We start from the raw sequence: 10,925 nt of genomic DNA on the forward strand, positions 1-10,925 counted from the left end.
AAGCCCTTCCCACATACATCCCTCAGCCACCACAGCTCTATTACAGAGAGAGTTCTGACACCATTTAGGAACCCAGCTCAGATTTCCAAAGCACACATTTGGGCCACTGTCCCCTTTCTCCACAGGCTGTGCATCAGTAGGAGGGCTGCTGCTCCCCTGAGCTGCTGGAGGACTCTTCTACTTGAGCTGCAGGACAGCCAGCCCAGGCGTGAGGGGAATTTGAGGGTTGGAGTTTTTTGGTGCTTTCTTGATGTGTTTTAGCACCCCAAGTCCTATTTTACACCTCTCCATTTTTAAATTGCACATTAACTATGGCTTCAATTCATTAATATTTATTCACCTTTATTACGCTTCTATTCAATTTTACTTAATTTTGAGGAACTCTTAAAGGGGTTTTGGGCTTTTCTTGGGTTTTTTTCGCATTTCACTGCACAGTCCGTCTTTTCCACCCTCCATTGTTTAAATGTTCAAATGTAACTAAAATATGGCCTTATATATTTCATACTTATTCAAATTTATTCCATCTTCGTCAATTTTATTGTAATGTCACGGAGGTTTTGAGGATTTTTTGGGTTCTATTTGGTACCCCCCCAGCTGAGGGGAGCTTGGCTGAGGCGGGAACTGCTCCTGCCCCGCCCCGTCCCTTCCAGCCAATCGCTGAGGGGAGTTTGGCTGAGGCGGGAACTGCTCCCGCCCCGCCCAGCCAATCGCTGAGGGGAGTTTGGCTGAGGCGGGAACTGCTCCCGCCCCGCCCCGCCCAGCCAATCGCTGAGGGGAGTTTGGCTGAGGCGGGAACTGCTCCCGCCCCGCCCAGCCAATCGCTGAGGGGAGTTTGGCTGAGGCGGGAACTGCTCCCGCCCCGCCCAGCCAATCGCTGAGGGGAGTTTGGCTGAGGCGGGAACTGCTCCCCGCCCTCCCCTCGCCGATCACTCCCGCCCCTCCCCTGCCACGCTCTCAGTGCCCCCTCGTGACTCTGAATTTTCCCCAGCTGCCCCAGTCTGGACTGGTTTATACTGGTTTATTCTCTCCTCCTCCCCAGGTAGAGGAGCTCCAGCTGAGAGGGGATATAGGGGGAGATATGAGGGGAATGTGAGGGGCCAGAGTCCTGAAGGTGTCTGGGTAGTCCTCAACAGGGGGACATGAGGTGAATTATGGGGTCCTGCGAGAGCTTTTGGGCTCTCTGGGGGCGGTTATTGGGCTGCCCCTCACCTTGCTCATTCCTGCCACAGCCTTCCCCTCGTCCTTCCCACCCTGTCTCACCCCTGTCTGGCCCCTGCCCTGCCACACCCTCTCACCTGTGCAGGTCCAGTGTCCATGTGAACTGCACCAGCAGCGTGTCCTGGAGCAGCGCTGCCTTGGGAGCCACTGTCACATCTGAATCAACCTCTTTGAGGCTTCCCATGGAAATGTAGCATTTTGACTCTGTTATTGAATATTTGGGGTCACGTTTGACCTTCTTTTGAAATACCTGCTGCTCGCTCTTCATGCAGGACTTGCAACTTGTCCATGTCTTATTGTTGTCATTGCTTGGGTTTGATTTAGGCAGCTTTCCCTCTCCTTTCCTTTTTTATGTCCTTGCATAAAACAGTTTGTTCTCGGAGTTTCTGCCCGTGCACTCCCAGGTGCATTTTATCACACGCTTCCAGGTGTGTGTGTTCCGGTGGGAATGTCCATCCTCCCTGGTCTGGGCTAAGGTTATCACTCTGTTGTGGTTGGTAGCTCCGGGCTGTGGTGTGAGAGAGCGGCCGGAGCTGGACCCGACCTGCCGGCTGTGCTCAGCATTGCGTCCCCGCTGGGCTTCAGGAGCCATCCAGTGGAACTGTCAATAATTACACCTTCAGGCTTTTCTCCTGCGAGAGCCGAGCCATGGGATAAACCTTCCAGCCTGCTCTTGCCTTTGCCTAGCCTAGCCTTGCCTTGCCCTCCCTTTCCAACGCTCTTGCCTACCTAAACCCTGAGGTCAAGTCCTCCAGGATGGGCAAGCAGACAGAGAGGTCTTGACAAAACTGGGGCTGTGGTTTAATTTGTTCCTTTTCCTTCTCTGCTAGCTGCCTTCCCCTGCTCAGGTGCTGAGCATCGAGTGGGAGCTTTAGACAAGCCCTGCCCCAGGCTCAGATTTTTGGCTTGAATTTAAGTGCCCCCCACCTAAACCACTTCAAGCCCTCAGGAATGGCTGATCAGATCTATTATAAAAATGAATTCTTTATTGAATAGACAGAACGTAAGAGACAGAAGGTCTTAAACAGAATTACTTGCTACACAGGTTAAAACAAAGAACTATTAGTAGATTACATAAAACATTAAGGCACCTATATTATAGCTAGCAAATTAGGAATCAATGTAATTCACCACCAATCTGCTGATGGTGTCCAGAGTCCTTTCATTCAACCCTTGAAGGAGTAACTGCAAGGCGGCATCCCACCTCTGGGTAGAGACCCCCATGAATTTCCAGGGAATGTGCAGAGAACTTCTGCTTTGTGCAAGTTTGATGTAGCTTTCATAGTCTGTAAAACAGACTATTTGTTAGTCAGAAATTGCAACTTGTCTTTCCACATCTCACTTCCACAGCAAGATGTTTACTGTCAGCTGCAAGTGTCACTTCCATGTCGCCTGACGAGACAAGCGGTCTTTAGAGTTATTCCACCAATTAGCAAGAACAAGGAATAGATAAGCTCTCGTAGCAGGGGCGATGCTCTGCTGCACCTTGCCTGGTTTCTTACGGGCAGAGCCCAGCAGGTGCGTGGCCTGGGCTCTGCTCCAGCTCTCAGGCAGCCCTGTTGATAAGGTAACTTCCCTGTCTGAGCATCCCGGAGGCACTCTGGCAGTCACACTCCCACCACCAGACTGTTCCTGCTGGGACCAAATTACAGAGAGTGGCTCAGGTGAGCTGAAGGGTGCCCTCATTAACTGCCTGTACTCCCCCCGCTCTCACACTGTCAGACCAGGTTTCCCTCAGCAGAGTCTCACGTCTCAATTTATTTGTGGAGCAGAAACACAGAAACAGCCAGTGCCTCCAGGGAGGGACCTTGAACCCCTGGGCTGTTGCCTTCACAGTCCTAACACAGCAAAGTCTCAGCTCTTCCTCCCGAGGCTTGGCATCTGCCCTGCCTGGCTGTGCCACTGGTCCCCAGGCTCTTTGTCCTGCCACGGGTCTACAGGTCGTGGGCTCTTGCCTCAGGCTCCTGCCAGCCAGAGCTGAGCCTGGAGCTGGCACTGCAGCTGCACCCTGAGCTACCTGCACCAGGTGTATCCTCAGCACGTGTGCTCTGCAGCTGCCCAGGAGCTGCTCACAGGGCTCCTGCTCGGCCCCCGGCACCGCTGGAGCTGCTGGGCACTGCCCGGGTGTGTGTGTGTGTGTGAGTGTGCTGCGGGCTGAGCAGCACATGTGGCACAGGGAGCTGGGCTGCAGCCCGTGCTCCTCCTCCAGCCAAGCTGAGGAGGGCTGCGGCTGGAGCGTGGGCCAGAAGCTGCTCTGGGAGCAGAGGAACGCCGTCCCTGGGCTGTGCCCTCGCTGTTTCCCTGGAGTCCCGAGGTAATCAATCACTGCCCCTCCAGCAGATTGCTCTGCCTGGCTCTGGCCTCTGAGCACCGAGCGAGGCTGGCAGGGCTCTGCAGCCTAAAAGCTGCTCCAAGGAACAGCAGGGGGGAGGAACGGGTGCTGGAGACCACACCAAATCCAGCCTAAAGGGGTAGGAAGTGAGTGACAGGGTCACCAAACAGGACGAAAGAAACCTCTCCAATACCAGTTTGATGTGAATAAGCAGACACATCAAATTCAGGTGCTGGGAACAGGGGAGATAACTCCTCCAGAAACTGTTCCACTTAACAAACAAAACCCATCCATTTATATACTTTTTCTGCTGAATCATTACCTATGTTCTTTTACACACTACACATCCTATGCCCACTCTTAAATTTAACCATTACGTTGATTGGTTCTCATAGTTACTAACTTCATCAATATTCTTCTTCTAAAACAATCATTGGTCATCTCTCCTGAGATCTACTGCTTGTAGTTCTTAATATTAAAATCAAGATGGAAAGCATAGAGGATTTCCAAGCAGCATTACTGGTGAGCATGACCACAACAGAAGGGTCCAGTGACTTCCTGGGGAGGTTTCTATGATTACACATTCCAAACACAGCACTCCTAATATTTCTATACCTTTTGTTTCACAATTTATTAGTTATAATCTTAGCTAACACTTTTATATGATTTGATGAAAATATTCACAACAAGAGCTGACAGGAGCAGCAGAAGCCAGGGCAGGGGAGACAGGGAAGGCAGCAAAGAGGTGTCTGGGCTTAAGGGGAGCCTGAGGAAAGGGGAGGAGAGGACTTTCCCTCAGCCCTTGCTTCTCTTTATCAAAACAGAAGAGGACTCTCATGTTGACAGGGATGGGCCAAATATGCAGTTTGGTGCCATTTCCCCAGTTGGCCATGACAGGGAGGAAGGTCTAAAAAGGGAAGGGGGGAAAAGCAGAACACACACTGCTCATCTTTGGAGTGGCAATTCCTCCCGTTCCTTCCTGTTGGTGAGGACACTTTGCCTCACAGAATGACAGGACAGGCAGGGGGGAAGGGGCCTGTGGGCAGGAGCTCTCACAGCAGTGGGTCCAGTGGGTCACAGGTGGCCCACAGGGCTGTCCAAAGGGGCTCCAGGTGGGCCCCCTCCCCCCAGGTGTGGTGCAGTTTCCGTGTGACACAATGTCAGTGTGGTGATGTGACAATGCAGTGATGTGACATCACCATGATGTAACAATGCCCCATGTCTGTATTTGGCCACCAGACCAGTTGTTGTGTCTCTGGAGCAAGAGTCAGCGTGGGATCACAATACCATGAGAGGTCCTGGCAGGGGCTGTGGAGCACCCACTGCTGGTGTCCTGCCACAGGGCACTGGGAATTAGGGCGAGGGGACACAGGGCTCTGCTGGGCAGCTTGGGACATGGGGTGATGCTCTAGGGCCTCAGGACTGCCATTCAGGAGGCTTATTGGGCACCACCTGAGTTTCTCTCTTCCCATCTCAGCCCCAGAAGACCACAGCTGGGAGGAGATTCCAGGAAAATGGACCCTGAACTGCTGAAGCTCCCACTTGCAGTCAAGATCCCTGTGCCACCTGGAACCAAGCCTGTCTTCTCCAGGGGAAAGCTGGGCCAAAATGTAAAGGAAGTAGAAAGGGGGAGAAAATCTCTCATCTTCCATAGAGTTCCCCATTATGCAAAGATTTTGTTGCAGCTACCTGATCTACAGCAGGAGCTGCAGCCCTTCAATGGAGAAAGGGCTGGACTAGGGAAGCTCCAGGCTCCCTGGAATGCAGAGGAGAAAGCACTTGTCCCTCTTTGCACTGGTTTCTGGCACTGTGCATGTGTGTGGCCAGGTCCCTGCCTGCAGCAGGCAGCTGTGTTGTCTGGGTGCCAGGGCAATGAGCCCCTCCAGCTCATCCCACAGTGTCAAACCAGGCCCTGGGGCACCTGTGAGGGAGATTCCAACCTTCTCCTGCTTGCCTTCCCAGCACCTTTGAAGTAGCTTGGGCTTCCCTGCTTGGGGAGTACACACACTGTGTCCTCCAGCTTGTGCTGCACCTTCCCAAGGCAGAGACTTTCTGGAGGCAGAGGCAGTGACACAGCCCTTGGGCCTGCCTAGCCCAAGGAGACTGCTTTTGTCCATTCTCCACTGGCTGCATTTGAACCTTTGAAGGTTCATTGTGGATGGGTCTGCAGTTTTTCCTGGTGGCCTAAGACACCTGTTTGATGGGGGGTTGCTGTGGGGTTTGTCTTCTCTCCCCTAACCCACCACGCCCAGCCTGGCCCAGCCCAGCCCTGTAGTCTGTCTGTGCCTACAGAAGGATGGAGAAGACCTTTACCTTTTCACAAGTACCATGTGGTACCTCTTTGCTGCTCTCCTGCCTCCTCCTTACTCTGGGAAATGTCTCTTACAGCTTAATGGGCCATGTCCTTCTTTCAATCTGGACGATCCCTACATCCACCACCCTGCACCACCAGTGCAGTACAACCGCCTGCATGACCCCCACCTTCAGGACTACCACAAGCGCAAGGACATCCTGCGGATGCTGAAGAGACAGGGAGTCATCACCAGGGACAACAAGGCAGGTTTGGGTGTTGGGCTGATCAGGAGCAGCCCCCTTCAAGCGGGGCTCCCACAGCCCTCGCCGCAGCACTGCTGCTGTCAGAGGGCAGGGCCGTGCGCTGCTGTCCCTGGAGCAGAAGCAGCACCAACATCCCCCTGGCAAGTCCCACTCCTGCCCTTCTCAGCCTGCCCCACGCTGCCTGTGCAGCCCTGGCTGGGGGGCCATCAGTGGCCCCAACACCAGGATATGGGGGGAGGGCTTGGGGCAGCTCCCCTCCTGCTGGGGTCGGGCTGTTTCGGGGAAAGCCGTCTGCGTGGCTTGACAGGGTTTGGGGGATTCTGCCCTCGTCCCTCCACAGGTGGTTTGTACTCTGAAGGAGTTCAACGAGTACAGGCACTACCTGACCAGGATCAAGCTGCAGTCAGAGAAGATCTTGAGGCAGCAAGAGGTAGGCAGAGGGTTGTGTTCAGGGGCACAGGACTGTGCAGGGCTGTGCTGCTGTGCTGGGGAAAGGACTCGGTGGCTGGGAGCTGAGGCAGCGCAGGGCTGAGCTGGGCACGGGCAGCAGGGCCATGTGCAGGCACACGCAGTGCTGGGGGAAGCCCTTCTCTCCTGCCCTCATCAACTGGCTGAAGCTGAGTGCTGGCCTTGGCCCACGGCAATCCTCAGCACACATGACCCACAACCTGGTGTCACCTTTCAGGAAAGGCTTCTGCCACTTCAGGAGAAATTAAAGGATGGTCCCAAACTGCCAGGACCCACTGACACTTCCCGCCGGCAGAAGCAGCGGCTTCAGCCTCCGAAACCTTCTTGTCCACGTCCACAGAAGAGCAAAAAGATCCCCCTGAAACTGGGGAGATTCAGAAGAGTGAAAATAGCTTCACACAAGGGCAAAACTTACTCCAGAGCTGAGCTGGGCACTGCTGCTGACTCCCAGAGGAAGCCGCACAAGGCTGCTCGCTGCCTCTTTAAAGCTGTCCTTAGGCAGCTGACCGCAGAAGAAGCCCAGATGCTCCAAGAGCTGGTTGAGATCATTGTCTACAGAGTGTTTGTGAGGCTCAAGGTTCCTCGGAACCAGCGTGTCAACTTCTTAAGGAATGCTGCCCAGGGGATCAGAGAAAGCATTTTCAGCAGCTGCAGAAGAGAGCCTGCAGATCCGCCTCTAGACCGCCATCAGAAAATAGGAATGGTGGCCAAAGAGCTTTTAGCAATGGTGTTGGAGGGCTTGGGATACTGTCTGGAGCCCAAAGCTTTTAAATCAAGGAGGGCAGCCAGGTGGAATGAGCAGCCTGTTGATGGAGGAGCCACCCTAGTGGACAAATCCGAGGAAGATGAAGCATCCTCATCAGACAGAGCACATTTACACGCTTGCCTTGACAATCTCACCATTCAAGTTGTTAAGAATGTTTGCTGCTTCTTGAAATTCATGGTAGCTTCTCAGTTTGAAGGAGACTCCAGCTGTGAGTACACCAAAATCCCGGAGTTTCCCAGAGGTAGGGTCTACAGCAGGCAGATGCAGCCAGGAATCTCTGGAGCATCTAAAAGACGGAGCCAGAAAGCAAGAACAGGAGTAAAGCTGCCTGCCCTAGGACCACAGCTCCGAGAAGGGACTGGCTATGCCAAAATCATGAAACGCAAGCATCCTGCAAAGGTGAAGGAGAGATTGGTGAGAGGAAGGAACCCAGCAACCTCAGGCAACACTTTGGACATAAGGACCATGGCAAATCGGATCATTCACTCTGTGTTAGTATGGGTTGTTTGGCGCAGGCCTGCGCCGACCCCCACACAGAATTTGCAGTGACCTGTCCCAAGCCCATCCCAAGGCGGAGAGGAGAGCTGTGCTGCTGAGGACACTCTCCCCTCCGTGGACCCGCAGTTTTCCCGACAGCCCGTCCCTCTGGAGGGTCCCCAGCCCCCTGCCCAGACCGGAGCACGGCGCAGATCAGTGAACCCACAGCTCGTCTGAGGCGGGCGAGGTGTGTGGCAGGAGAGCTGAAGGGCCTCTGAATGGCAAACCTGACACCCCTGTTCCGTCAATAAAGAGTTACTGCTAAGACCTTGCTTGTGCTTCCTCCAAACCAGGCCAAACTGCATTTTTCCTCTCCCCCCATATCTCCTCCCACAAACTGCCCAGAGCCCCCAGGACCGCCCCAGGACCACCTACCCTCCTCTATCTCCCACCCAGGACTATGCACCATCCAAATGCCTCCCATATATCCCCTCCCAGCCCCTCCAGGACTCCCTGAAACCCCCCAAGGAGTCCTCAGCTGCCTGTGCCCACCATATCCTCCCCCATATCTCCCCTCCAAGACACCCCCAGGACCCTGTACCCCCTGCATTCATAACAGAGCAGCTGTCTGGAGTGAGGAGCATCAGCTGCTCCAGTGTGGGATGGGGGGTCTGGATGGATGAGGAGGGACCAGCCCTGTGGGGTGCACCCAGACCTACAGGCAGGAGGTGTTGCTGTCCCTCCTGCAATGACAGACACTGCAGGCCAGGAAGACACAAATTCCCCTGAAAAGGCCAAAAAGGAAGTAAAATTCCTTCCCTCCTATTTAATTCTGTTGAGCCACCAAACTTGCGTGTTTGTGGTTGCAAAACAACCCCCTATTTCATAAGGCAGAGAAGGAGCATTTCCCCATCAAGTGACCGGATGTAAGAAAGAGAAACAAAAAGTCCTGATAGCCTTTCCTCAAGGTCTGTTGGATCCTAAATCATCACAGGGGCCCAGCCCTGGGCGTGTGACTGGGACTCTGGTCTCGTTTCAACCATCCCAGCCCTGCAGCCACAGGTGTCTTGTGGCAAGGAGGTCGTATCAGGAGCCACAAGCAGCCTCACAGCTGCTCAGTGCTTCTGGCCAAAGCCTTCCTCTGAAGAAGCCCTGCTTGAGCCGAATACAGAGGGAGCCAGGGGGGACGTGATGCTGCCTGTGACCCGTGTGCTGGCCTTCGGTGAGTGCTGTGGGGATTCCCAGAGGGCAGCAGGAGGTGTCCCCACACTCCACAGAGATGTCACACCCCTGCTTCTCCTGCAGGCGCTTGGCTGGTGGCACAGAGCGAGGCTACACCGAGTGAGTACCTTGGGGAGGTGGATGGGGAGCTTGGACACGTCTCTGGGCCCACCCATCTCCCAGGGCTCTTCCACAGCCCCCTGGAACAAAACTCACCCTTGTGTGCAGACAGGGCCTGGTGGCAGCGCTGGGCTCGCAGCAGGACAGCTGTGGGGGCTCCCTGTCTGTCTGGCAGCATCTCTCTCCCTGTGCAGGTGCCCCCACAATCTCCATCTTCCTGAAGCCACCTGGGGTGATGCCACCAGGAGGCTCCAGCACCATCTGCTGCATTTGCCAGCGCAGCTCTGGGAGCTTCGTGCTGTACAAGGGCAGCCTCCGGCTCCGTGCCCTGCAGCAGAGCGGCAGCAGGGCCGAGTTCTCCATCTCCAATGCCACCTACGAGGACAGGGGCACCTACCACTGCCACTACCTGGAGGGAGGCACCGTGCTGGCACGAAGTGATGAACTGGAAGTCTCTGTGGAAGGTGAGGGATGTGCTGTGGGGTAACTCCCCAGGGCACACCGGGGTGCCCATGGCCATTTCCAGGATGGGCAGGGTTCTTCTTCCCTGCCTTGGAGAGGTGGGACCACCTTCACTTCTGCCTGAGCCAGTCGGTGGCTTCACAGAGATCCGGGTGCTCCTGGCACCGAGCCAAAGCCCTCTGCACCTTCTCATTCCCTCTCCTGTCCCCACAGAGCTGCGTCTCCCCAGAGCTGAGCTCTCTGTCCTGCCGGGGCACGAGGTAAGTGCGGGAGCTGACGTGATGTTCCGCTGCACCACCTCACACCGCAGCACTGCCTGCTACCTGTACCTGGAGGGCCAGATCCGAGCCCAGCTCTTCTCAAGGGAACAAGGTGACTACAACCTCTCCCGCGTGCAGAAAGGTGACAGTGGCCGCTACAGCTGCCAGTGCTACAACATGAGTACTTCGATAGAATGGTCTGCTGTCAGCAGCACCCTGGACTTGGTGGTGAGAGGTGAGCCATTCCCCCAGCCACATCCTACTCTACTCTCCTCCCTGCAATCTGTCACATCCTGGGGGAACTAGAAAAGAGGATTTAGGGCAGGAAACCATCTCTAAGAGGGGTCCAAGCAGAGGGTTCCAGCTTCCTTCAGCCGTGTTTGAGCCTGGCCAGCTCCTCAGAGACCCTACAGGTGACCTAGAGACCCTATAGATAGATACAGGGTTGCTGGGCTGACAGGTGGGGATTAGAGTCAGAGGACACCTCTCCCTGCACCTCCCAGCCCCAGGGACAATCATATGTCTTGTCACAGCGCAGTGTCACCATTCTACTGGCAGTGGCATCTGAGGGCCAGCTCCATGTTTCTTCCTTCCTTCCCATCTTTGGTGCCACTGGGAGGGGTCACAGATGAGAGGCTGTGTGAGTAGGGGGTGTCCCAAGGGACAGGGATGTGGGAGGTGCAGCTGGGGACTCCCTTTGCTCCCTAAGAATTTCCCTCTGCACGTCTTTAGCCCAGGACCTGCCTGGGGTGTCCCCTTGCCCTGCTGCCGCCATGGGGGGACGGGGATCTCCGGGTGTGCTCCTCCCCAGTGGCAGTCCCTCCTGTCCCTGCAGATTACACGCTGTGCAACGCCGTGCGCCTGGCGCTGGCGGCGGGGCTGCTGCTGCTGCTGGCGCTGATCGCGGCGGAGGCGGCGGGGTGCTGGGGCTGGAGGAGCCGAGCGCGGCCGCGGGACCGCTGCCAGCAATAAACAAAAAATAAACAGGAAAGAAACAGGAAATAAACAAGAAATCAACCGCGCCTGACCCACCTCTGTCCTGCTT

At 55.3% G+C, this 10,925-nt stretch overlaps 2 protein-coding genes across 2 annotated transcripts; both read left to right on the forward strand.

Moving 5' to 3' along the window:
• The first annotated feature begins 4,780 nt into the window (after positions 1-4,780).
• Positions 4,781-8,163, forward strand: LOC130261468 (uncharacterized). Its single transcript, XM_056507752.1, has 5 exons — positions 4,781-4,845; positions 5,028-5,160; positions 5,939-6,106; positions 6,447-6,536; positions 6,792-8,163. Exons 2-5 carry the CDS (start codon positions 5,065-5,067, stop codon positions 7,887-7,889), a joined length of 1,452 nt encoding a protein of 483 aa, XP_056363727.1. The 5' UTR covers positions 4,781-4,845; positions 5,028-5,064; the 3' UTR covers positions 7,890-8,163.
• A 574-nt stretch (positions 8,164-8,737) lies between these two features.
• LOC130261321 (immunoglobulin superfamily member 1-like) lies at positions 8,738-10,902 on the forward strand. Its single transcript, XM_056507414.1, has 5 exons — positions 8,738-9,039; positions 9,123-9,158; positions 9,353-9,622; positions 9,834-10,115; positions 10,716-10,902. The coding sequence occupies exons 1-5, from the start codon at positions 9,009-9,011 to the stop codon at positions 10,850-10,852; spliced, it is 756 nt and encodes a 251-aa protein (XP_056363389.1). The 5' UTR covers positions 8,738-9,008; the 3' UTR covers positions 10,853-10,902.
• Positions 10,903-10,925: the final 23 nt, after the last annotated feature.

The sequence above is a fragment of the Oenanthe melanoleuca genome, chromosome 20 (genome assembly GCF_029582105.1).
Source record: "Oenanthe melanoleuca isolate GR-GAL-2019-014 chromosome 20, OMel1.0, whole genome shotgun sequence".
NCBI lineage: Eukaryota > Metazoa > Chordata > Aves > Passeriformes > Muscicapidae > Oenanthe > Oenanthe melanoleuca.